This window comes from Falco naumanni, chromosome 6, assembly GCF_017639655.2.
Source record: "Falco naumanni isolate bFalNau1 chromosome 6, bFalNau1.pat, whole genome shotgun sequence".
Lineage (NCBI taxonomy): Eukaryota > Metazoa > Chordata > Aves > Falconiformes > Falconidae > Falco > Falco naumanni.
In genome coordinates, this window is record NC_054059.1 from 87,872,846 (window position 1) to 87,899,580 (window position 26,735).

At 41.1% G+C, this 26,735-nt stretch overlaps 1 protein-coding gene across 4 annotated transcripts; it reads left to right on the forward strand.

The window, feature by feature from the left end:
* The first annotated feature begins 11,051 nt into the window (after positions 1-11,051).
* Positions 11,052-26,141, forward strand: C1D (C1D nuclear receptor corepressor). Of its 4 annotated transcripts, none has more exons than XM_040598700.1 (5): positions 11,052-11,179; positions 20,768-20,914; positions 22,271-22,337; positions 22,808-22,863; positions 25,593-26,141. In XM_040598700.1, the coding sequence occupies exons 2-5, from the start codon at positions 20,768-20,770 to the stop codon at positions 25,767-25,769; spliced, it is 447 nt and encodes a 148-aa protein (XP_040454634.1). In that variant the 5' UTR covers positions 11,052-11,179; the 3' UTR covers positions 25,770-26,141. The 4 variants fall into 4 exon arrangements, with proteins under 4 accessions (XP_040454634.1, XP_040454635.1, XP_040454636.1 ...); XM_040598701.1 differs by lacking the exon at positions 11,052-11,179 and adding an exon at positions 11,190-11,382; XM_040598702.1 differs by lacking the exon at positions 11,052-11,179 and adding an exon at positions 16,123-16,198.
* The last annotated feature ends 594 nt before the right edge of the window (positions 26,142-26,735 follow it).

Below are 26,735 nucleotides of genomic sequence, written 5' to 3' on the forward strand. Positions count from 1 at the left end.
GATGCAGACCTGGCACTGTGTGATGTCCTCAGCTCTGCAACCTTCCCCAAAGCTGTCTCTTCAGTTTGCTGGGGCTGCTGAGCGCTCTGCTGTAGCGAGTCACATGCTAGAGGCTGAGGCAGGACTAAAAGGTCTGAATGTGCTGATGGATCCAAACTGGACCTGGCTATACTGCTGTGCTACTGCTGTGTTACAGTTATTTATAATACAAAAATTACAGCTTTCCAACATCTAGAAACATTACCCCTCCAAACAGAAAAATGTTACTGGGATAGTGTTAGTAAAATGATACTGGGATAGCAAAATTGCAAACTTAAAAGGGAAATGGGTTGCAAATTTGCCTGTGTATTGTCCATCAGCTCTGTTCTGGAGAGCACGAGGTGACAAGCTTTAGACTGAAAGACTCTGGACTTTTTCTCTCATCTAAGATTCCAGCTAAATACAATTATTTACATACATAAATACAATAAAAAATGAAATAAAATTGTCCTTACTAACTCCTGGGTTTCTTAATTGATTAAACCAGGTGAGGAAAGAGAGCAGCAGGCACCTGTGGGTAGAAAAGGCTCACAAACTATTAAACCTTAAACACTGCAGAATGGAGAAATCATTAATGCTTGTGTAGTAGAAGAGGGCCAGCAGGAAAATTGCAACAGACCGTAAACCTGATGCACCTGTGGAGGTGTATGCTGTTAGTAGGCGGCTGCTGCTGCTGGGCTCTAGCCTGCCTTCAGACGCAGACTCTTGTGCCTCAGGACTAGCAAGGGCCAGCGGGGATGAAAGCACATTGATCAGACCGGGAGGTATCTGAAACGGCAACAAAAGCTTAGCTGCCAGGAGAGCAGCCCTGAGGTTTGACCGGTGGGAGCCCACCCCCCTGTGAAGGAGGCATTGTGCTCAGTGGTTTGGTGTGGGGAGGGTGCCCCGGCTGTGGCCAGAACCATGGGGATGCTCTGGTGAGGTAAGTTACCAGTGCTGTGGGCCAGCACCGAAGCTGCTAAGGCTGACCTCAGAATTTCAAGACCCCTGAGCAAGGGCTAATGAGGTCTGTCCATCTGTCAAAAATGTGCCTCGCTAACCTCTGGTGCAGGTATATGTGCAGGTTTCACTTTGGCTTGGCAAGCAAATGGCAGGTTGTGTAGCACGTTAGATGTACGTAGGTCCGCAAGTGTTCTTTCAAGGGATGTAGGCTAAATATTTGGTGGAAGACCAAGATTTATGAGATCCAGCTGTCTTCCTTATGACTTGATGGTTTGCCTTCAAGTGTAATATTTAGTATATGATTATTTTTTTTTTTACACAAGTAATCCCATCTGTTTGTGTGCATAGTGTAATGCTGAGAGCATATTCTGAAATTATTTTAAATGTTGTCCCTCTTAGGGTGCATCCCAGCAGGAGGGAATAGGGAGAACTACTGCTCTGCAATCTTGGCTGCAGCTTGCTTTGAGAAGCTGGGGGTGTGGGAGTTCAAAGAACCAATTCAAATGCTTTGAGTCTAAAATGCACTGCTCAAAGATGGCCTCCATTAGCTTTGTGCTGTAAATAAAATATACTCTCTGAAAGGCGTGCTAGGCAGCAGAAATTTGTGAAAATACGGTTTCTCTCTTTAATAGTAACTGAGTCAAGCACAGAGAAAGCTCTTAGTATAGGTTCCTGTGAGGGAAAACAAAGAACTCTTGAGTGCAGGCCTGGGCTTTTGGTGATATTTTTATTATGTACTTAGCCTAGAGCAAAAAATGTCCCTTCCTTATACAAACAACTCCAGGGAGCACTCCTAGTGAGCCTACATGATGGTGATACAAATTAGAGCAAGAACTAATAAACAATGCTTCTTAAAGCTCCATGGGCCTCAAAAAGATTGAACGTATGTTGCCTCTGGGTACTTAATTTTGGGATTAATTTTATTTGTTGATTTGCAAAGGAAGGAATGCATTTCCCTCATGAGTGGCTGGTTTCATGAAAATACATGATGGCTGGCATGGCAAGAGTTTTCAAAAAGCTGAGAGCTGGAAGGAGGCACAGATGAAGGGTAGTGCCGTCTTTGTTCAGGAAAGGTAGTATCTGTAAGTATCTGTAGTATCTGAAAGTAGCTGTATCTCTATGCCTAGAAAATGAAAGATGGTTAACTGGCTGGAGAGAAGGGCTGTTGCTAGTGCCTGTACTATGCTGTATCTCCTCAGAGGATTGGGTTTCTGCTTCTCCCAAGCTAAACAAGAAACTTAAGCAGACCAAAAGCTGCTTGTGGCAGCCTAGCCTGCTCTATTTATAGTCCTTCCACCTCTTGCTGAAGACTGGCACCTTGCCTCTGCAGCCTGGAGGCTGAAGAGCTTAAGTGTATTCTAAATAAAATCATAATGCATCAGAGATTAAATGCACAGGGCCAAATCCTCTCTGGTGCAGCACGGAGGAGCACTCTGGAAAACCCCTGCCTAGCCCAGGGCGAGGGAATGGAATGTACTACCGAGTTGGATGGCTCTGCTGTGAGTGACCACATTTAACAAGTATATCTGCTTGGCAGCTATCGCTTGTTTCCTGTGCAAACTATCCCTGTATGCTCATCGAAGAGAATAATCTGTTTATGGGCATGACTGCAGCCAGAGCATAGGTACGTGTCACACAATTTTGCTGGGGGTTTTTCAGGGTTTTTTGGCAGGTTTTATTTTGTTTTTACCAGGTGCTGCCCAAATCCCTTCACATTAACATAGTTACTTCAGCCTTCACCATTGGTACAGGTCCTCGGAGATTACAGCCTTCCAAGGTTTCTGTGCAGGTAGTCTGTATTTGGCCGACAGTATATAGTTTTCATCACCAAAAAAATAATAATCATTAAAAAAAATTACAGCTTTGCCATGACTTGGATTGAATTTTAAGCGAAGTAGGGCAAGTTATGGCTGTATGGGAAGCTACAACACAGTGCACTGTCAAGGTGGGTGAAACATCACCTATTGTCTCTGATTTTAGCAAAGTTCAGCTGTGATATAGAAGGTATTCAAAACCAGAATCGGCAACAAAAGAGCCATGACAGAAGAAAGGAATGAGAAGAAAGTTAAGTAGCATGCCAGCATTTGAGAATTTACCCAATCAAGTTAGAAGGGCTCATGTGTGAATGGTATTAGTTTATAATTGCTTATTGCTTGTGCCATCCAAGATAGCAACTGTAACTCTGAAGGGCAGAGTTAAAGCAGGGAATAAATGGCAAACCTGTGAACTGCACAACATACACTAACATCCGGAAGTGCATGTGCCCTTACCTCTTCACAACCACTGATGGTGTTAGGGACATCACGAAACTGGTGCACAGAAGACGGGGAATTGTGTGGAAAAAAGACAGCTGTCCTCTGGTAGTAACTTCAGACACAGCAGATAGAGCTTGGCAATACCGTTCAGTTAATCTTCTCTAAATTATTGCCGTCAAATATATTCAATAGCAAATAGGGATTGTTTGGCTAAGCCGACTGATTTATAAGTGAGAAGCTATTAATTTGTGCTCTGCATATTCATCACTGTAATAAACTTGTCTGAAGTTGGTATTGACAAACTGCCAGAAAAGATGTTGATTTACTACTCTTCCCTGCCCGCCCCCCCCCCCCCCCCCCCCCCCCCATTATTAAGCCTGCATTTTCTTTCTCCTGATGCCGTTACTGCTGTATTTTCAGTAGCACATGCTCTGAACGCAACAACTGCCCACTCCTCAAAGAATGTCTGGATCATAGTCTGTATGTCTACAGCGTATTTAAAGCCTTTGTGCAGGCAAGATATTTTGCAGTAGCAAACACAAGGCCCAGCACTTTGGGCAAGGGGAACGGTTGGGCAGGAGCTGGGTGTGCAGTGTAAAGCGTGGCTGTGGGGCTGCCCGGGGCAGGGCAGGTTCAGCCCAGAGGAAAGACCAGGTGGGATTTCTGTGGAACCGGGCAAGAGCTGTTTGGTGACTCGGTGATGTGGCCAGTTCTCGCCTTGGCTGCAAAAGGTTTTCATTCCTTGCTGGCCTTTTTGGGAGGACCTGTTTTTCACCCGCATGGCCTCCCTTGCAGCTGCACAGTGTAGTCCACAGAAGACACTGGAAGGGGGTCCGTGTTGCTTGATGGTTGCAAGGGTATCTAGGGTCTCAAGGGCAGTGAGTAGCTGCCCCATGCTCTGGTCTTCCTCCTCCTCAGCCACCAAAAAGGTAATTGCCACCCTGCAGCAAAGGGGATTGCAGCAGAATATCTCCTCCCATAATACTCTCCAGTGTTACACTTTTAACTAGTTGATCTGGGCCAACTAATAATTGTCCCAGTAATTTGCTGGTGTGATTCAGGACTGTAGTGTGAACAGGAGCTGCTCTTGATAGGCAGCCTGTGTGTGGTGGCCCTGCTCTGGAGACCAGCTCAATTTAACAGTATGGTCACAAACTGTCTTTGAGCCTGAGAACAAGCCTGTCAGTGTTTAGCTTAATAGTACAGCCCCAAGCTCTGGGACAGATGTGTCTGCTCCAGTTTTCTCTACTTCCAAGAGATCTCCTTCCCTTCTGCCTGTCCTCCCCTACCTCCACAATGTTAGTAAATCTTTAGTCACCGTCTCTGTGTCTGGGGATGTGCAGAGAGAGCTGAGCTGCAGAACCACATGAAGGCACCTGTAAGTTCTCTTCTCTGTTGAGGTTGGTGGTAAAAACAGCCTGTACGGAATGCACAGATTGGGGTTCCCTTCCCAAACCAGTAGCTGCTTGTTCTCCTGTCAGTGTGCAAGAAGCCACCCAAGGTTGCCGGCTTCTCAGGGTATTGCCCGATCAGAATGTTACACCTGACCTTAAGCATGGCAGTGAAGCTGAATATTTTTCATCACTGTAAAAAGCCCATCAGCAACATAAATAAAACAAGCACAGGCAAGCTCTCCTAGGTTGCTTGGGATTTGAAGGTTATGAAACATTTAAGACATTCTCTGAAGCCAGAGGACACATCGGTTGCAGAACGGCAGTAAGGCCCACAGACCCGCAGAGCAGTCGAGATGCGATGGGACCTTTTTGTGTGGCGGTCATTCAGAAATAGCAGCTCAGCCTGTTTACCAGCTTGCATTGTATCAACTGCCCAGTGTTTGACTGACTGTTACGGTCTTGCAGTTGAAACTACTCTTTCTTTCAAGTAAATTACTGTTAAAGTCTCCAAGTCCCAACTGCTTCCAGTTCCTTCTCTTACAGGCTGCTTACATTAAAACCCATCGCTGGCAGTATTTGTGTTTTATAAAATATTGAGGACCTGATTTTTTGTGTGAACATTTCCATCAGCACAGAAATGCTACTTACCCTCACTTTGCACAGACATGAATGGCTACATGTGGTGCAAAGCTGTAAGTTGTTCTTATTCATGGATTTGCTGGGAGGGCTAACAGAGCTGCACCCTTCCCTGTGTCACAGAGCACAATGGAACCGTGCACCCCTTCTATTGCAGTTGTAGCCATTTCTGGCTCTGATGATGTGGGGATGTTGCTCCAGCCCATCCTGCATTCGCTCACCAGAAATAATCCCACAGTAGTGGTGTCCTCTGTATACTAAAGGGTTTTTCCTCCTGCTCTCTTCATCTTTTGCCTTTTGCTTGTTGCTTAAGATTTTTGAGAGTGAGAATCTTCTCATGAGTATTTCCAGCTTGGAAGCACCATGAGGCTCAGGTTTCTAGGTAGCACAGCAGCAACAATGAAAAATAACAAAAAAAGGTATGTGCAGCTAGTGAAATCTGTTAAGTTCAGTTGCATGCCATGCTAAACCTTTCATTTTCTGAGTCATCAATCTTCCTGCAGAGATGACAGAATCTCTCCTTTGTGTTTCTTTCTGGCATAGCTCAACCAGGCAGGACTTTACGGCCTGTTCAGCAGATGTGGGGGACAGACCCTTCCTGCTGCCTTGCAGAAGTGCACAGTGGCACAGGCCTATGGCATCTTCATATCCGGCAGTGTTTTCCCTTCCTGACATTCACATTCCCTTCCTCCCACATCCTGCTGTGGTGGAGTGTATGAGAAACATAACAGCAGCCACACTGGGTGAGACCAAAGACCCTTCCAGTCCCATATCCTGCCTCTTCAGGGGCCATGTGCAGATAAATTAATATAAAAAACCCCTTTAAAATGACAACTGCAATTTGGGTCCTAAGTTTAATTTACTCCTAAAGTTGTCCTAGGCTTCCTGCTAAAATGAAGTTGGAGTATGAAATATATCGTTCTACTGAATTTAGGCACAGAAGCTAACAACTGAGAATGGTGGAATGCTAATGCATTTAGAAATAAACCTCAATTTCTAAGACAATTTACTTCCACAGTCTTAGTGAGAGAGACAGCTATAAAAAATTACAGCTTTACATACTAATTGGAAGAAATACAATCTTACAACAGTATCAGAACAAATACTCTACACGTAGTAGATTGCTTTCAATTTATTTCTACAGTTTACATACATAAACATATATAACTTAATAGATATATCTACATTCAGCGAATAAAGCTTTGTATGTAAAGTAACCAGATATGGTACCCAGCACTTCACCACATCCTGTCATTTAATCTAGTTGGCATGAACACAAGTGCTTTTGATCTGTACTATCTTTATCTCAGTGTAGATCTCATCCCCCCTATCTGTTATGTTAAAAAAGCTTTAATCAGAGCGTTTAAGCTAGTTTTATTAAATTATATTATTTTTCCTCCTCAAAACAAAGGTACATCAAGCTCATTTCCTTCTTTCCATGTACTTTTACATCTGTGTTTTGATTAGAAATGTTGTTTTCAAAAGGGAAAAGAGTCTGCATTTAGTAGGTTTAAAGCCATTCTAATTTAATTTGAGCTTAGAAAAAAAGGTATTTCCAGAGCATTTTAACTGAAAGGTGAGTCTAAGTTCACCTGGGCTTAGGCTGCCACATACACTGTCCCTAAGCCCAGCAGACTGTACTGTAACATGGGAAATTTTGGAGCTTACACTCCTTTCCCACTGTCCTAAGTGTCACTCTAGAGTTTTTTTAGTTCCTGAAGAAGTGAGACAGCCCTGTGGGTTACCCTCAGGACTCTGTTCCCCTTCTTACCCTATCTAGTGGCTGGGCACAAACCTGGCAGCTAGATATCTTGCACTCTTTTTCTGGACTCACTATCTGCCTTGTAATAAACCACTGCAAGATCTCTCATTCCTGCCCTGCCTCCATGCTCTCTGCATATATCTGGCCTCTGTAGAATGCAGGCAGAGACTGAAGTTACTATAAACATGCCATTGAGCCAGGCAGCTGCCTGTAACTGTCCTTTTATGAGTGTTTGCCTTCTGATTTACCAGAGGAAACATCAGGTACTCACCCCTCTTCTATGGAGTTGCAAGTGCACGTAGGCAGGCAGGTACTGGCAAGCAGATGGGTGTTCATGCTTCAGTTTACTCCTGCTACACCCTCTTCTGGTAACTTGCTGGTGTGCCTACACATCAGATTGCAAATTCATTAGATTACACTGCAGAGAAACAGGCCTCGCAATCACAAAATGCCTACCCTAGAAACGCCCAGTGTGGCTGAGGCCCTTCAGACACAAGTGTACTAAACACACTAACATCTCCCAGACCGGTCTGCTCACTCTGACCTGGGATTTTGAAAGGTACCATCTCATCCTCTGCTTTTTAATAACTCTGGCCATAACTTGACTTTAAACATGCTAGGCCAGGAACTGTCATGAAATGGTCTGCAGCTCAGGGAATGCAGGTGCAGATTAACTCACTCTTGAAATGGTTTAAAATGTGATGTCGCACAAGTTTAGACAAACGCATCTTAAATGCAAGCTACAGACTGACTAGAGGTAACACAAAAATTCTCAGTTAATTTCAACACACAGTTTAGCCGTACTCTCACTGACTTAATCTCGTTTAAGTCTGTGTCAGTTTAGCATTTTCAGCGTGGTTGCTGAATCTCTAGAGGTTAAGACAGAGACCGACAGAATAAAAGGCATTCTCTCTGTGTTTGGATGTACTGGCTTTCCAGTAATTGCTAGAAAGGGCTTATGGTGGACACCTGATAAAAGTGTCTACTTATAAAGGTTGAATTATTTAATGAAGTAACTCTCCTGCTCTATTAAGACTCACATTAAAAGGCCAAAAAGAGCGATTAGCGTCAGCAGCAGCTGGATTTGCAGACAAAGCAATTCTATTGCTTTATTTTCTCCCTTAGGATGACTATAGATGCCTATTACAACCACCTTTTGCTTTTGGTCTGATTTTAGTGTCTGCATTTCTATCCTGCTGATGATTTGTTAACCCTTTTGTTACAAGTAGCTTCTAGCATCCTTCTTTGTATTCATACCAGATTCACAGCAGAAGAATATAGGCTATTTTTTTATTATTTATCTTGTCTTCTATATGAGCATCTCCAAAGGCTTTTTCAGTGGCATTGCTTCTGGGAGTTGGAGTTGCCACAGTTGGTCTGTACATCAGACTGTGATGCTTTGCATGACCCAGGCTGTAAACATAATGTTTCCAGTGATGTCAAGACTACAGGATTTGGCCTCCACATCTGCTCAACAAAGAACATTGTGACTCTGCAGGAGGCAATATATAGTATATACAATGAATAAGATACATCATAATAAAGGAGTAATTATGTTAAAGATGCCTGTCACTGACTGCTTTGGAGAAAATATTCAAGATTGTTTTCTGTTGTTTTGGGAATGATGGAGAAAAATCAATAATCATTCACAGGCCTCTCAAATGAAATGGCTTCCATTAAGTACTGGATGGCAGTATAGCTTTTTGTGGATAGATTTTTGTATAGATATCCATATATATAAAATCATAATATATTTTCAGAGTGGCATCAGCATAAAACAATTGAATTATATGAGCTGTATCTCAATCAGATTTTGGCTAGAATAAATGTAAATCCTTAACTTCTCACTCTCTGCTCTTGAAAACCAACCAACAACACAGCCATTTTAAGCAGAAAATGAATGCTAATATACCTAGTAATCCTCTGAGTGAACTGCCTCAAGAAATTCCAAGACTTACGGCGCCTAATATGGGAACTCCAGTTAACTGAACAAAAGTATTAAATCTGTAGTAGTTTGGAGCCAGTAGCAAATCTCTTAACAAACATAAACCACTAGAAGGAGACAGAGAGCCACACTGTATGATCATGAAATACTCTGAGTACAACCTGTACTGCATTAATGCTATACATGGTTACAATCTTCTACAAACAGAGTTGGCTGAATCTGAACACTGGTCAGCATGCGTTGCATTTTCCTTTGATCTTGTAATTGAAACAAATTACTTGGTTTAGGAAGTAAGACTCTGGCAGAAATGTCTACCTAACTTTTGGTAAATCAATTAGTCCATCAGGTGACTTCTCTCTCTGCATTTCCCAACCTATGATGTGAATACTGAGGTACAGATGAACTAAACATACGTCAACTGTTCTAAGGTCCTTATAGACATTTGGCGCACTGGAAGCACAAAGTATTATTTTATTTAGGAGTGCAAGTCTTGCTATTTCTCTGCTACCCTTCAGAGTGTTACATTTCTGATTTTTTGGGGGGAAAAAACCAAAACCAAAACTCTTCCAAATTCCTTTTTACCTACTGTGCATAATTCTGGAGTTGTACTAGTAAAAATGAACAAGATAAAATAATTAAGACCGTGCTTTCTGAAAATAAGAAAAGGTCATGAAAATTTAGTGAAATGTTATATTATTACACTAAAATATTATGAGACAGTAAGGATACCATGCCCTACTTCAGTGGTTCTACTATCCATATTTTCACCCCACATACAGCGGAAAGGCTCTTAAAGAATCCCTGTGTTTGCTGGTTTCATAAATACTGTTTTTTTAAAAAAAAATTTGTATTGCTTTTGCAGCCATTTTTGGTTGAAACTGAAAACCTAAACCTCTAAGAAGATGACAAGATGTAAACAAGTAACTGTTCCATCTGAAGATCTTTAGATATGCTTTCAACTGGGAGTAGGGAAAAGGACTCTCATTTGCAGTTCATACCGATTTAATTAGAACACAGTATAGCACTTAGATGTAAACCAACTTATTAAAAGGAAGCTCACCTTTGCAGTATTTTAAACTACATTGAAAGCACAGAGAAGTGCACTGAAGCTAGGTCAGACCCCAGACTTCCAGTCTTGTTCCCCCTACAAGTACACTCTTCCACCTTCCCCAGTCTCTACCTCATCCTTCATCAGACTGGACCTGTTTCTCTCTTCCTCTAGAAACACTGATGCTGAGAAAGCCAGCTCAGTACACTTCGTTCAGGCAACCAGCCATGACTTAATCAGCCACATATACTCCTGCATAACCTACAGTTGAGAACAGGCCCCCTTCAACCACCCTGAAGGATTCCAGTGATCCTATCTTAACCTGCCTTGGAGGGGACAGGCTGCAGATTTTAGTTACAATAAGCTTCAGATGAGGTTGTGAACAGAAAGGAGGCGAAAAAGGTTGTTGGCTAGGAATGCAGTACTTTTGATGCAGATGCTGACTTCTGTTTTACCGTTTATCAGAATGTAAATTGGTGAAACGTGGATCTTCTCTTTGGGAGCCACAGATGTGTTTGTGCAATATGCCAGTCAGCAAGCTCTCATGGTGGAGAAACGCGTTGCATTTTGAACCCAGGAACCCAGATTTATTTGTTGAAATCGTGAGGAGAAACACAGCGGAAATTACAACCAATAATGATGTCAGAAACCACCCCTCACTCGGGGATGAGGTGAAGCGGTGCAACCTCCGTCAGAACTGACACCACCCTGCTGGGCTGCCCCCGTGCAAACACCGCATCTCCGGCATTAAGGAACCACCTCCAACACCAGTTTGTGCCTCTCTTTTTCCATGAAAAAACTGGAAGTCTCTGGGAACAGCAGGAGATTTTATCAGCTGTTTACCTCCTCCACCTAAGCGGCCTGGTCTGCCGAAAAACATGTTTTCTGCCCTAAGAAGAGCGGGCCCGGTTACTTTTTGTTACGGCCGGATGGCTGTCATCCCCGCACCCGGCACGTCAGCTGCGGGGTGCGGGTCTGTGGCCGCTCCCCAGGCTGCCATCCCCGCCGGGCCGCCACCCCTCACGGCGGAGACCTGCGCAGCTACGGCCGCGCTCCCGCCCGACGGCCCTGCCGCTGACGTCACTGCTGCGCGCCGGAGGAAGCCCCGCCCCCTCGCCGCTCGCCCGCGCGCGGGGCCGGGCCGCCTGCCACCCTGAGGTAAGAGCGGCTCCGGGCTCCTCGCCCCGCGGCGGGCCTGCCTGCTTTTCTCCCTTCCTCGCCGCCACGGCTCGGCCTTCGGGGCGGCGGCGGGCCCGGGCGGGGAGAGGCAGGTCTGCCCGTGGGGTGGGAGTCGTTACCCGGGCCGGCAGAGCGCTTCGTGTGGCGTGAGGCGTTTTCCTGAGGCGTTTGAAAGGAGCGAAGTGCGTGGTCGGGGATCAGGGGCCTCGATGGCCGTTCGCGGGTGGGGGTGGCTCGGCCCTGGGGGTTTTCAGTCCGCGGAGGTGAGGTCGGCGAAGAAAGGTCAGGCTTATTGAAGAAGGAAGTGTCTGAGCTGAGCTATAAGCAGCGGTCCTGTGCGGGTCCTCGGGGGGTACATCCACATCCACCCCCCGCAGGAGACGCTGTGCCCGAATGCGTGTGGGGAGTCGGGTCAATGCCCCAGTCCCGTTATACCGTGGCTCTAAGGGATCCGTAATGCCTTTCGTCTTTCACAAAGTGGTGTTAGAACAGGAGATGTTGGTTATAAACGGTTGAGAAAGCCTTGCTCTGCATGAATCCTTACTTCACCTGGTACACGTGTGATCCAGGAGCCTGTGTGTGGCCTAAGAGCTAAACTAGGCTTCCAGGGGAGCTGTAAGTCAGCGTTAAACAGTGTAAATTGTTTTGTCACCATCCCAAATGTGTGGACAGCCCTACATAACCTCCCAGAACCGGGGGTCAAGTTGTGTGCGGTACTGAGTTTGTTACTGAGTGTAAACATGGTTTAAAGCATGACTTGTTTAGTTACCTATGAAAAAGAGAATATGCACTATAGGCTTTTTAGCTGGAGTCATGCCTGGAGGGTGGTTTTACCTAGCAAAGCTGTGCTGTAGGCAGTAAATGGTTATGTTTCTGTTAAAAGTCAGTTAGAATTGCAACTCAGGGAGCCTTGAGGACTTGGTAACTGTTGTAAGAAGAGTGTGTTTTTTTCAAAGAGAAGATACATACAGTTTGCATGTACAGGCTATGGTTAAAATAGTTCAGCAGCACTCTCTTCCCATAATGGAAAGTGAGGTGATACTTCAATTTACAAAGCTCAAGTACTTTGTAATAAAGTGTATCACATTGCGGTTTTCTCATGTTGCTGCTAAAGTGAAGATGTCCCCTTCCTTACACTTTGTTACAGCTTTCTGACTGCAAGCTTAAACTGCTAGCGACTTAGAAGGGACTTTGGCATGCAAATTAAATTTAGATTATGCTAATTAGAAGGCCTCGTTTTTGAGACAAAGAAGAAAGGAAAGACTTGATCCAGAGGGACCTTGAAGGTTTGAGTGGTGGGTCAGTGTGACTGTCGTGAAGTTCAACAAGGCCAAGTGCAAGGTCCTGCACATGGGTCAGGGCAGTCCCAAAGCACAAATACAGGCTGGGTGGAGAATGGATTGAGAGCAGCCCTGAGGAGAAGGACTTGGGGGTGTTGGTTGATCAGAAGCTCAACATGAGTCAGCAATGTGCACTTGCAGCCCAGAAAGCCAACCTCATCCTGGGCAGCATCACCAGCAGCGTGGCAAGGGAGGTGATCGTGCCCCTCTGCTCCGCTCAGGTGGGACCCCACCTGCAGTACTGCATTCAGCTCTGGGGCCCCCAAATGAAGAAGGACACAGACCTGTTGGAGCGAGTCCAGAGGAGGTCACAAAGGTGGTCTGAGGGCTGGAGCACCTCTCCTGTGAAGACAGGCTGGTAGAGCTGGGGGTGTTCAGCCAAAAGAAGAAAAGGCTCTAGAGAGACCTTATAGCAGCCTCCCAGTACCTAAAGGGGGCTTACAGGAAAGCTGGAGAGGGACTTTTTCCAAGTGCAGTGATAGGACAAGGGGCAATGGCTTTAAATTGAAAGAGGATACATTTAGACTATATATAAACTATATATAAGGAAGAAATTCTTCACTGTGAGGATGGTGAGGCGCTGGCACAGGCTGCCTAGAGCAGCTGGGGATGCCCCATCCCTGGCAGTGTCCAAGGCCAGGCTGGACGGGGCTTGGAGCAACCTGGTCTAGTGGCAGGTGTCCCTGCCCATGTTGGGGGGTTGGAGCTAGATGGTCTTTAAGGTCCCTTCCAACCCCAAATTCTATGGTTCTGTGTAAAATAAATAAAAATTGAAAGGTTTCTGACACATTTCTTGTTTTAAAAAATAGAGAACATTACTTCCAATCTAAAATACTTGGATATTGCTGATCCTGTGGTTTATCCTGTGGTAGCAAGTATGACCCTTGCTAAAGAAATCAGAAAGCACTGAACACAAGGCTATACCCCACAATGTGAGAAACTTGAAAGTGATTGTTAGAATTCTTAAGCTTCCCATCAGAAATATGGTGCAGAATCTATGCAGACCTTTCTGATAAGCACATTTCTCTTTGAAGTGGCTTAAGATTTTTATAATAAATTCTTCATCTGTACGCAGTTGGTCTGCTTTTCATATGAACTGCCTGCATTTAGTAAAGATTGTTTATTTTTAATGGCAGCAGTAGAAAACTGTAGAGTGTATATGGAATGGTGAACTGTGAAAAACATAAATTTCTTTAAATAAATAAACAGTGCACTGAAATGGTGTTGGTCACCACAGCTCCAGATAGGTGTTGCAGAATCAGAGCTGGAAGAGGCAGCACAGAAAGAATAATCAAATGTGACTGACTGAGGGATAACAACGAGAATGAAGCTTGACGTTGTTAACTTTAGAGATGATGCCAAGGGGATGTGATAACAGACTATGAAAGCTTTGAGGTTGTGGACTTTATTACCTTTGTCTGAGCTCTCTGTTCACTATAACTATTTGCTTTTCTCCATTCTTCCTGCGAGCTTGCTATGAGGCATTCTGCTGGGCCTCGGGATACACGCCACATTTAGTTACCTCTTCATGCAGGCAGTGTTTCCTGCGCATGATGCTCTGGGTTCCCTTTTCCTGGCTTCCTCTATTCTGGTTCTTTTTTCTCCCTTCCTTGTCAGGCTGTGGTTATTGCCATGCCCTCTCTTCCTGTGCCAGGCTAGAGTATGTCTCTGTTCTCCATCCTACAATGTTTTATTTCATCAATTTCAATCCCTGTGAAAACTCCATGTCCCCAAAAGAGATTTCCCTATTACTCCCTCACTTCTGTGATTTCACACATCCCTTTTCTTTGCTGATAGTAGTTGGTCTTCTTTTTGTCAAGTTATCAGCCCTTAAATTCTATTTAGGGGATGGGTAGAAAAGATTGATGGGTAGAAAAGATCGATGCTTAGAACATAATGCTCAGAACACAACAGCCCACAGTTACTGCATTATGTTCAACCAAAAATGGCTAAATATGCTTCTAACAGTTGAACAGAGTCTTGTTAGCACAGTTAAATAATGAACTGCCAAAAAGAGATTTGGGTCACTATTCTAAACAGTAGAGAAAGGTACTGCATGAAGTACAAATACAGGAAATTGAATTCTGATGAAAGCAAGTACTTTTTCATGCATTGTGGAACTAGTGGCTAAAGGAAAGAAAGGAGGTCAGCAGTTCAAAAGGATTTTTAAGCTCCTTGGCTTTAATTCTGGATGTTCATGCTCCTGATACCAGTGGAGAGTGGCAGCAAATTTTAGAAGATGTAGTAAACTCCATGGTTTAGAGTATACAGCAACTATTGACTGGAGGCAGGTTATTTCCTGTTAGCTGCAAATTCGGTAGGACAGAAGTATTCAGGACTGATTGGTTTCACAAACAAAAGCCCTCTGTGTGTAAAATGTTTTGTACAAGGAGACAGTATTTTGCTGTATGAGAAGTTCTTGCTAGTTTCAGTGTAACCAAAAGTGTATGTTTTAAAGACCAGTTTAGATGTATAAATTTAACATCACTTTAAAGCCCCAGTCATGAACTGAGCTGTGGTAGCATAGTCTGAGTGTGAGAGCTTTTATGAAAAGCTCTCACTGAGAAGTGTTCTGGACATACCTAAAGAAAGCTTGTTTCATTGTTGTATTTACTGATGGGTGTACTGACGGGTTGGAGCTGAATGAGAGCCTGGGTATATTTGATTTGTTCAGAAGAGGAAACAACTGTGTCATCAAAATGTGGAATCTAGGACAGCTGATTACAGAGAGTAAAAATGTTTTATGAATCATGCAGATCAAGCTGAAGGTTTACATCGAAGTTGGTTTGTGTGGATATAGATGGGGCCGTAGTGAATATGGGTTGTTTAATCCAAGTTGAGATACCTGTTTTCTCTTGTGATACCTACCATGGGCTGAAGTGTAAGCGAGCCTTAGAAGTATTATTCCCTCCCTTTAAATTTGAATATTTTTTAAAGACAGATCAGAATAAACTTTGCAAATCCTTTGAGGCTCGAGAGACTTTATCTCAGTGGCATCAGCAAGAGCCTGATGGCTGTGAGGTGTTCTGTAGGGTTCTTCTGTGCATACTGGAATGCTGACTGGAGCCCAGCTTTGAAGACAGGGTTAAAAATGATTGCTCGGCTGTTGCCCGTTTGTAATATAGTACAAATTGTGCATTGGGTAACTACTGTGGGTTGAGTTGGGATATTTTTAGGGGATCAAGATAAGCCTGTTGATGCGTACTTCGTATTTCATGGTAGGCTTAATTACTTCTGCAATGGAAATCTTTCTGGCAAACAAGATTGTGAGTTGGCATTGCAAGAGTGCTCTGACTAATTGTACTGGATCTGCTCTCCAGCTGCCCCATGCTGGCTTGAAAGGCGGTAGTAGCAAAACAGATCTGTGAACACAGTAACGACTAGCAGGCAACTAATTATTTATTATGCAGCAATAATGCTGAGCAGTGTCTGTCACAGCTTAGAGCCTGTCGTACTTAAGAGCTTTGCAGACATTGAAATAAAGTGGATTTCTGTGCCCAAAAGAGGTTTGTGATCAAAGAACTTAGTTGTGATCACTTGTAGCTTTAAACTTAAGGTGCTTCTTGCTCTGTTCTCCTACAGCCACAGCAGTGAACTACAGCGTTTGAGCAGAAGGGACATCACTGCTGCACTTGTGCATCAGCTACATTCACTGCAGGTTTGTGAGTCAGAACTCAATGAGAGAGAGGACAGTGTCAGTTTTTAGGAGTGACAGAGATGGTTTGTGATACTGATGCTGCTAATGCATTTGTTTTGAATTGGAGAGCTTTTTTATATGCCCTGACCAAAAGGTGTTGGGTTTGTTTTGGTTTTCTCCATATAATATGTAAATATCCATGAAAAGAAGGAAAGTCTGATCTGACTTTTGTTAGGTGAATAATCTGAAACTAAAAGATCTGAGCTTAGTATGAAGACAAGGTCTTCTAGTGTTTAAGAAATAGGTAAGAATTAAAATGAAGTGTGAAGTGAGTTGCAATATTAAGCAGAATGGTTGCTAAATTGCTTTTGTCTTCTCTGTGCATGTTACAGAATATTACAAATACACCATGTTTATGCTGAACTTGCAGATTTAATTCCAGTTGAAAACCATGTGCATGATGCTAACACTGAGCATTTTTTAATTCTGTCTTTTGGGGTTTTTCCAATTGCCATGTTGATATATGCATGTAGCTCCCGTTACTTTCACCATGCATCTTCAGCAAAATCTCTTGTAGAGGTACCCAGGGCCTAATTAGAGTTTGTATCTGTCAGTATGACAGATTCAGTTTTGCTGTGTGCTTTTCTTGAAAGGAGTCTGCAGAGCTCTTCTTGTCATTCTCCTGGAAGATAAATGGGAAGATAGACGATTTTGCTAGTTGTATTGTGCACAATCATCTGTATTTTGTTTTTATTTAAACTTCCTTAATACTGCATTTAACTCAGTCTGATCTTAGATCAATAGCCACATTAGCACTACAGTAAACTGCTTCTGTTTGTCACCCATTTAGTCTTTATACCATCTGCAGAAGATCATGTATTTTCTCTTGCTTTCTCCTTTTCATATTTGTGTCTTTTCTGTGGTTCATCATCTCTGATATTTTCTTCCCTTCCCTTTTTGCAGGTTGAGTGTATTACTTGCTGTGGTTTATACTGTGTTGTCTAAGTAGAAGTTTACACGAATGTAGTCATGTTATGTAGATGAGAATTTATTCAGAAATTTTCCACCTGTGAAAGCTCGTAAGACAATTTTTGATTGGACTTAAATGCAGCGAGTAAGTTTTCTCATGAAAATGGTTTACTTATTTAAAGTTCTTTTCTTCGTCAAATATATTTCTTTTTTATGCTGTTTTCTCAGAAACTACATGGCAGTTTTTGGTGTTCAGGGTTAAAAGGGAAAGTTGTTTCTAGTAGATTGATGTTGTGAAGTCATACCACATTTTTCATTGCTATTTATTTGCTTTGTGTCCTTAATCAAAGTAGGCCTTTTCTCTCCTATTTTATGTTTATGGGTTGTGAACTTTCCTGTGCATTCTCAGAATTAAAGCTCTTACGAAGTATTATCATCATGCACACAACCACAGATTATGTGTTCTCCATTACAAGTGTTATTACTTAATAATGAAAATGCTGCCTAATCCTTATTTCCCTTAGAGTTCCCCATTATTCACATACTTACTTAGCAAATATTTTCATCATTTCTCTTATCTGAATATTTTTACTGTCCTTAATTTTTTTAAGCAGAATCTCTGTGCCAGATAAAATTTCATTGAAAATCAGCAAATTCAACAAGAGAAGACCTGTGCAGTAAACATTGACTCCAGGAACTGAGTTAAATTTCTGTATGTTCAAAATATATAGAGAGGAACACTTGTAAAACTTTGAGGAAAATTTTCTTTGTGTTTTAATAACTGAAACATAACTATTGAGGGCAGTATAGCCTTTAGGTATGTTTAGAGAGTCACTGATGTGGTCTTAGTTCCATCCTTGGCTTTGTCATTCTGCAGGTGCAACTGTGCAGTCTTTGTGTTGATTTTGGCAGAACAAATTTTGCAGTGTTTCCAGTGTACACTTTTTGTAATGTAGTGTAAGTTTTCTCTTGTTGATCTAATATTAGCAAAACTATTTTAGGCTGTTGACTGCTGCCTTATTATTGGCATGCGCCAACACTGTAACATATCCTGCTTAGAGATTAGTAATGCTGAAACAACAGCCTGATGAAAAGAGAGAGGTCCCTACTCAGCAGGAGTAGGAACTTACTAGTTCCTGTTGAAATGAAAAGAAAACACAAGTTCAACAGATTCTTCCCTCTCCCTGGGCGGAAGGAGCGGACTTATCAACGAAGGGTGATGTACACAGGCTGATGTACAGCCTTGTTTAACTGAAGGCTGATGCATTTCTGTCCCCCTCCCCCGGCTTTCCTTGCTAATTGATAGTGTCAAAATTCTGTTTCATGAGACAGCAATCATAGAAAAAATATCTTTTGGACTGTATCTCTTATCTTTCCTTCTATCTTCGTATTCTTTCTCTGTTTCATTCTTTAAGTCTAGCTTGGAATGTTGGAAAGAATATCATATATGCTCTAGTGACTGTTTATCCTTGCAACTGCTGTAAAGTAGCTTAAATTAGTTTTAATTGATAACACATTCTTGCAAAGGTTTTTGTTGCTGTTTTTTTATTCCTGCAGTTGCTGCTGCTGGATGCCCTGATAAAGGGAGAGAGAAGAGTTGGAATTTATCACTATGTTCATATCTGTCTATCAAATTAAGACCATAGTAGATTACGTATTGTAGTGATATGGTAAGCTCTGTAGATGATTGTTGGACTGGATTACACCTCTCTTCCTGTATGTGTAGTAAATGTGTATTGACAGACACCTTCTAACCAAGCTTAACTGTATTAACAGCTGGGAAAATCTAGTTTCTTCTGTAGCTTTGAGTATTTTTTTATGCTGTATTATATGACTAAAAGTGAACAGCGAACATGGTTTCTGGAGTCTTTTGATCAGCCTGAGAAGGGAGTAGGGAGGGGACCTTCAACATGTCATGGTTAGCATTGTGATTCTGTACCCAGTCTGAAAAGCAGCTCTGTCCGGGATGAAAAGTCATGCAGCTGAGTAGGATTATAATTCTTAACTATGCAAACAACAGCAGTGAAACTGGACTTGTTAACTGGCCAATCATATTTCTGGAATCACACTGGTGCGGTTAAAACTGGAGTTGCAGACAAGCTTGAGTAGCTCCACACTGTTTTTCCTCCCAATCCTCCTTCTGTTTGACCTCCAGGAGACAATATAAATAAAAAGAAACGTCTCTCACATGTACCACGCTCTTGCCAGTAAAAGGGAAAGATCAAATCGTTACCTAAAACAAATGCCAGTGATGTGACAGCTGGTTGCTGTTTCCTTGCTGTTTGCAGTGGCTGTGTGGCTTGGTGTTTATGGAGAAACTGCGCTTTATCTAACTTATGTTCCCACTCTCTGTACTCAGTGGCTGGGTAGTGGGATTATCACACTGATCCTAAGTAGGAAGGACTGCAGTGATCCAGGTGGCCCCACTGTTCATGATGCAGCTCACCCAATGGGCAGGAAAATTATATATTTCTTTTCTTCTTTCCTTATAACATTCCAAAACTTGTTGCTCAATCAGTAGAAGTTGTAGAAAATAACGTAGCTTTAAGTAACATTAACTCCCCAAGATAATAGGTGATTTTTGATTTGAGAAGAATTAAAGGTATTGATTGTAAGCCAGCAGCCAGGTGGCTCAGCAGTAGCCATGCCATGTAACCATGAATGCTGGGATCAAAAAAGGAGTGCTTTGGGATTTTTCACATAGAATTATAAAATCTTAAATCGTTTAGGCTGGAAGAGACTTTAAAGATCATTGAGTCCAACTGTTAACCTGGTGCTGCCACATCCGCTGCTAAACCATGTCCCTAAGTGTCACATCTACACTGTCTTTTAAATACCTCCAGGTATCAACTGCTTCCCCAGGCAGCCTGTTCCAATGCCTGACAACCCTTTCGGTGAATAAAATTTTCCTCTTTGCTTATCTCACAGTTGCTGTACATAGCTGTGTCTGCAAGATTTCCAGAGTATTTTGAAATGGCCAAATCAGCTCTGCTTTGTTACTGGTAGAGTTGTATCACTGATTAGAATACCCCATAGAGAATTCAGAAAACTGGATACAGCGTTCACAAGAAGAATTTCTTGGACCAACTCCTAAATTTAGCATTGGAAGATGTAACTGACCCTGACATAACTGGTGCTGCATAACCGCTTTAAAACTGAAGTAATGCCTGTTCCTATGACAGGCTGAAGCCATAATCCCTTTTGTTTTGTTTTGTTTTTTTTTTTTTGTTCGGATTTTTTTTAGTGTCCTCCCTGTTGCTTGGTGTAGCTCTTTATATACAGTGATTTATAGAGCAGTTCTTTTAAACAAGCAAATAATTTCTTTCTATCACAGACTATAAAAGCTAAATACTGTTTTGGGACTCTTACAAGAATAGGTACTACAGTCGTGTCATTTGTAATGCTCCTTCATGCCATTTTGCACAGCAGTTACGAGATACCCCTGAAATTATACGACCTTTAACTATGTCACTATTGACATTACCTGCTCTAACTCTTCAGAAATAGGCATTTCTTATAATGTTTAATGAATTAATGCTAATGCTTTGTATTTTAAAATACAGTCTTTTGACTCCATAGAGACTTAATGAAAAGGATTATGAGGTTGTTTCCTCTTTCCAGATGGAAATGTCAGAAGATGATACTAATACGGAAGACTACCCCACTGAAATTCATGATTATCTTGCAGCATTTGAAAAATCTCTTGGTTCTGTAGATGAGATGCTGAAGACAATGATGTCAGTTTCCAGGAGTGAGCTTCTCCAAAAGGTAAATAATCTTCCCTTTGACAACCTTTTTGTTATTAATACAAGAACACTTGGGAACCCAAACTGAAATAAAAGGGTCTGTTAGGCTAGCAGCCACACAGAAATAAAAAATATGACGCTTCCTACCCTTGATACCTAATATTTGAAATTCTTACATTTCTAAGATATCCAGATGGTCTTACAAAGGAAACAAAGCAATATATGCTGCTCCAAGCTGAAAAGTGATGATCTTACCAGTGAGTCATTTAGGTGGAGGACATTCTGGCTTATTCCTGGCCTTCCTTAAAATGCACACTGAATGCCTTTCATAACAGAGAGGTCATTCATGTTTTTTTCCTTTTCACAACAAACTTAACGGAACATGGTATACCCAGAAGGATGTAGAGGTGGATTGACAACAGTGAGAATTGATCTGATTCTAGAAGTCTGGACTTGCAGAACCCGATGTTTGAAAAACTGAGCTGTCTCCTCTAGCTATGTTATAAGTGCAAGTCTGTACAACGTGGTTTTTTTTCGGGACATAAAGACAGAGCAAGGTACTGCCCAAAGACTTCATACAAGCCTCTCTGTCTTTTAACATTTAAAGCCTAACATGTAATTTCTTTCTGTAGGGCAAGAAAAAGCTAGCACATGAGGGAACTTCTTTATCCTCTGAGGATTTCTAACACAAATAAATTATGAAGAAAACAGCCTTGACAACACTGATCTTTTGACAGTATCCATGTTAGAACTAGTGAGCTGTACAATGGTGTTATCAGAGTTTCTGGAAATCCTATAGAACTAAAATAATAAATTGACTTTGACAGTCAAGGAAAAAAAAACCCCTCATTACCTTTATTCTTCCTTTGCTTTACAGCCCTAAGTATTCCAGCATGCGTTGAACACAGTCTACCATGTGTACTGTTATGTTAATGTTCATTGATTCTCTATAGCATAATATATTCACATTTGGGCTTCAGCAACCTTAAGACTTTATTTATTTATTTATTTTTATTCCATTGATAGCAACAACTATTTTGAATTACTTTTCTGTGGAAAAGCAGGGACTTAGTTCTGACTATGGCAACTGTAGTCAAAGAGCTATGTACCAAGAGATTTTTGTGTTTTCAGCCATATGGGACTGGCATTTAACATCAGACTGGGAAAACGACATGAATACTTGCAGAGGAAAGAACGGTTCTGTGATGGCATGGAAATAGGCATAGATATGGTCTCAGTGAACTGGTGGTACAGAAATGTGCTCATTTAGTGTGGGTTTGTTATGAATGCATTCTCAATTATAAAATGTGCATATTACTAAAATTGTGCGTATCTTGTTTAAAAATGTGCAAAAGTGTGTGGTTTTTTTTCATTCTAGTTAGAGCCTCTTGAGCAAGCAAAGCTGGATTTGGTTTCGGTGTACACATTAAATTCAATGTTCTGGGGTAAGTATGTGTAGGAGGAAAAAGTAGTGTTTATGATTGCCATTTGAACACCTTCTAGACAGCTGCAAACATTAAATAATCATATTTCATAGCAAATAATCAGAAACTTGTAATTACTGTGAGGACCCAAATCATTGCCATCTGTAGGTTAATGATGTCCAAACTCCAAATCAAAAATAGGTATTTACAAAAGCTGACTTTGGACGTGCATTAGGATGTTTCTTTCTGGGCTTTTTGTGGCAACCTTTTCTGCCCTTTTAAGGACAGCAGGTTTAACCATGTTAGATTTTATTTTTTTTTTTAGCTGCAATACTTGATGATAATAGTTTGTCAGATACTTAACAACACAGTTAACTTCAGTTCTTATTAATGGTTTTATGTGGAACGTACAGTTTTCCTGTGTGACTGATTGATTTGGTCTGTAGTTATGACAGCCTTCAGTTTCAAAAAAACATGTATTTTTCTTGTAGTATACTTGGCTACTCAGGGAATCAATCCAAAGGAACATCCCGTGAAACAAGAACTGGTAAGATTCTAAGATTCTTACACTTCACGCAGCGCAGTATCTTACTTGCCCAGGACAGTTAACTCATTTAGAAATAAAATAATGTTTCCATCTACATTTAAAATTGGTATGTTGCCATAATAATATGGATATGGTACATGGTGTTGTGTAATGTTCATATGCCCTGCTGGGCTCCCTAAATTAAAAAAGTTGTATTTGTAGTTCCAAACGGTACTGTTTAAAGCAAAGAAAATTGTAGAGCCTGCTGAAATTAGAAAAGAACAAGAAGATAAATGATGTCATCTTACCTTTTCTTTTCTCCACCTTTGTTTGAGAATTGGATTCTGAACAGAGCAGCTTTTCACTTGTATCTGTTAAATGGAAAGATGTTACATATCTGATAATAATTTATAACTTCCACTATGGCATTTTTTTCTTATAAATACTTGGAATCATGTTAATCTCTGAGGCTGCCTTTTCTTACTTTTGTATGACTCTAAAAGTATAGTGTGGTTGATTTACTAGTGAAGACGGGAAAGAGCCCCCCTCCCCTTTCCAAGTCCTCCATTAATTCATTTTCTCAGCAGTAAAGAATCCAGTTCAGCAACAAAGCTAAAAGCTTTTTTGGCACCAGTTGTATGTGTATTGTCCAGTAATTCTGCATTAGTGACATATTTACAACCTATAATAAATCTTCTAGGTTTGTCTTTATATTCCATTTAGATGCATGACTACAGTATAGAAGGCTGGCTATCTTGAAAATTCTGCTGACTTAAAAAATCAAATAATTTAGCCTAAAGAAAAAATACCAATCAAAACTTATAGCTATCCACTTTAATTCCTATATAAATGAAAATATTAAGTCTGGGCAATCATAAAATACTTAGCTTATAATGTAATACTTACATAACCAGTAGAACGGAAGATAGGACTGAAAAATGTGGAAAGCTAGCCTGAATAACAAGAATACTTCTATTTTTAATTTTGTGAGCTTTTCAGTAGTCTAGACTGTATCATATTAAAAATGAATCAGTTAATATTTCATGAGCTTTCAGTCAGTTTCTTGTTCCTCCTACATTATATAGTGTCTGAATATTGTGTTAATTTAGCAATGCTAAATAATAAATTTTATCTCTTCTGCTGTGGATATTTTTTGCTGGTATTTTACTTCACAATTGCCAGTCATTTAAACTCTGAAGAATGAGGGAATCATCATAGTCTGGGTTCTTATCCAGTTCTCTTTTCCTTTTACAAATATCAAGGTGAATGAATGCACATTCCTTCCTTCCAAGAGCACTGTGATACTCTTATTCATGTTGAAAGGGAATAAAAAAAAGACTTATATCACAATTGTTTTGTTTTTAGAATTGCTCTTCTTGTGTACATACAGGGAATACACAGGGCTTCAACCTCTATTAAAACTCACATTCAAGTGATCAGAGTTCATTTCTTTTGTCACGTTGACATTTGTGAGCTCCTTTTTCCCATGCTGATATACGTAGGTTTGCCATCTGTTCTCATTAGCCATCTCAGGCACCAAAGAAATACTACAGTCTATCATGTTTTCAGACCCTGTAAAGCTCTCCTCATTAAAGCTATGTTTTTGAACAGCAAGAGCATCCAACTTTTTGTCAAATCAGTTGCTTATAATGGTCACTGAAGAACTGAAAATAAGTCCCATAGTGTAGGTCTTGTAACTTTTGTTCCAGATTCAAAGAGCTGTCAATGGCTGTGTGATAAATTGTGGGTTACATAACATCAACATTCATTTAGTTAGCAGTATCCAGAAATGTTCTGTTAATCCACATTTATAATTCAGCTATTGAGTAGAATGCTATATATATGTCTGCATATATATATATATATATGTATGTTACTGGTTTTTGTATTACAGTAACACCTAAAGGCCCTAGAGTTGAAGGCCATATTAGGCTAAATATGTAGACATGAAATCTATCAACCAAACTTCTGTGTATGTTACATCAATCCAAGCCATGCTTTGTTCAAAAAGAACCTTAGATACCAAATGACTATGGTAGGCTAAGATGGCAAGAAAGTATCCCTTTGCTTTGTGGAATGGCAGTGGAAACAGAGTTTGTTATTTATGGTCATAAAGGAACTTATGGTACGGCTGGAAATTCATCAGGCTGCCTTAAATTGATAGGCTCCCTTGACCATTTCAGGATCTTAACCATAAGACTTCTGTGTAGTTGCATGTGTAATGCTTGGTTTTGTGTAAGATGCTTTTTGGTTTTACTTGGATGTGCTGAAGGTTTTTTTGATTTGTTTGGTTGTGGGTTTTGTTGTAGACAGTAGTCAGGCAGTATAATTCATCTATAAGTATGTCAAATATTTAAATATTATTTTGCCCTCTTTACGTAGGCCAAACTCTAAATTGAGTTCAGTATTTTGTTTTCTGACTTTGCTTGCAAGAACAATTCTCAGCTCACTGTAAATTAGATGCAGAGTCTTCATCTCTGTAGAACTTCATGTTCCTATGACAGTGGATGTCACACAGATATTAGTATGGTAGGTGCCTGTGATGGAAAACTTGCTAAAGGGGAAAACTCAAGTTTGCAAAGAGCCTGGTATATATATTCAAATGATGCTGGTTTTCTAGGTATTATAGTTACAGAAGTGTACAGTGTGGAGAGCTTCTACTTACTGTTATTTTAGCAGCAATCTTGGGAGAATGGTGTGAAATATACTACTTATTTTTTCTCCCCACCCCCACCTCCCCTTCTTCCTAGGAGAGAATAAGAACATACATGAACAAGGTCAAAGAAATAGCAGACAAGAAAAAGGCTTCCAAACTCGATAAAGGCGCTGCTTCTAGATTTGTAAGAAACGCACTCTGGGAACCAAATGCTGAGGATGAACATACCTCCAAAACTCCTGCTAAAGGAAAAAAGAGAAAGATGGACTAACTTTTTGTTTCCCCTTATATAAATCAGAGACTCCTAGAACTTACTTCAAAATGTGTTTTGCATACTGCATGCACCTTGCAGAGGTGCTTAATCTTGATTAAGTTATACTTAAGAATTTTATAGGATTGTATTTTGTCCAGAACACTTGTCACTGAGGTGATTGAATTGTATGTGTATCTAGAAGTCCCATTTGATGCGAGAAGTAACATTTCAGTATTCAAATGATAATGACCTGACACACTCTTGCTGGTAACAGACACTAGTGATGTTTTGCTCATAATGCCTAAGAATTCCTTCTTTTTTTTACTGCTGAATGATTCTTTTTTATACGTCCTTAATCTTCTGAATATTAAAGAGTCTCAAATAATGCTATCCAGGCTGTGGTGTTTATGAAAGAGCCATGTTTACTTTCTCATTACATCATTGTGTGAAGTGCTGTATTTGTAGTTAAGGTTTATTCATTGTGTTAAACTGTTTCCTTTCCAGCTTCTGAACTTGAACATATGCCACATTCCCCTCTGTTGCCTCTGAGAAAATCAAGCTTCAAGGGCCACAAGCAAACAGCCTGAATTCCACTCTAAGCCACCGCGTCTAGTCAATGGAAAAACTAGGTAACCCCAAAGGGAAATTTGTAGGGTCCAAAAAAAGGAGCAGGCTAGGGACAGTTATTAGGAAACAGCACGTGCAGGAACTTGATTGGAATTCTGGCTGCAGTGCTTATCCCTTACTGCTGACACTGTGAGAGAAAGAATGTGCTCTGAGGTGGTATGAGTGTGGTCATCCATTGCTATTTCTCAGATCTTCATCGGGAAGAGTAATCTCTGGTGCAATAAAAGCTATTGTTCTGTCTTGCAACCATTCTATTTGTTTTCAACACGTGAAGCTTAGTCATTTAGGAGAAGAGGTGTGTTACTTTCTTCTGAAGAACCTCACTAGTTCATTTTTCAATATGCTACAAAGCAAAAC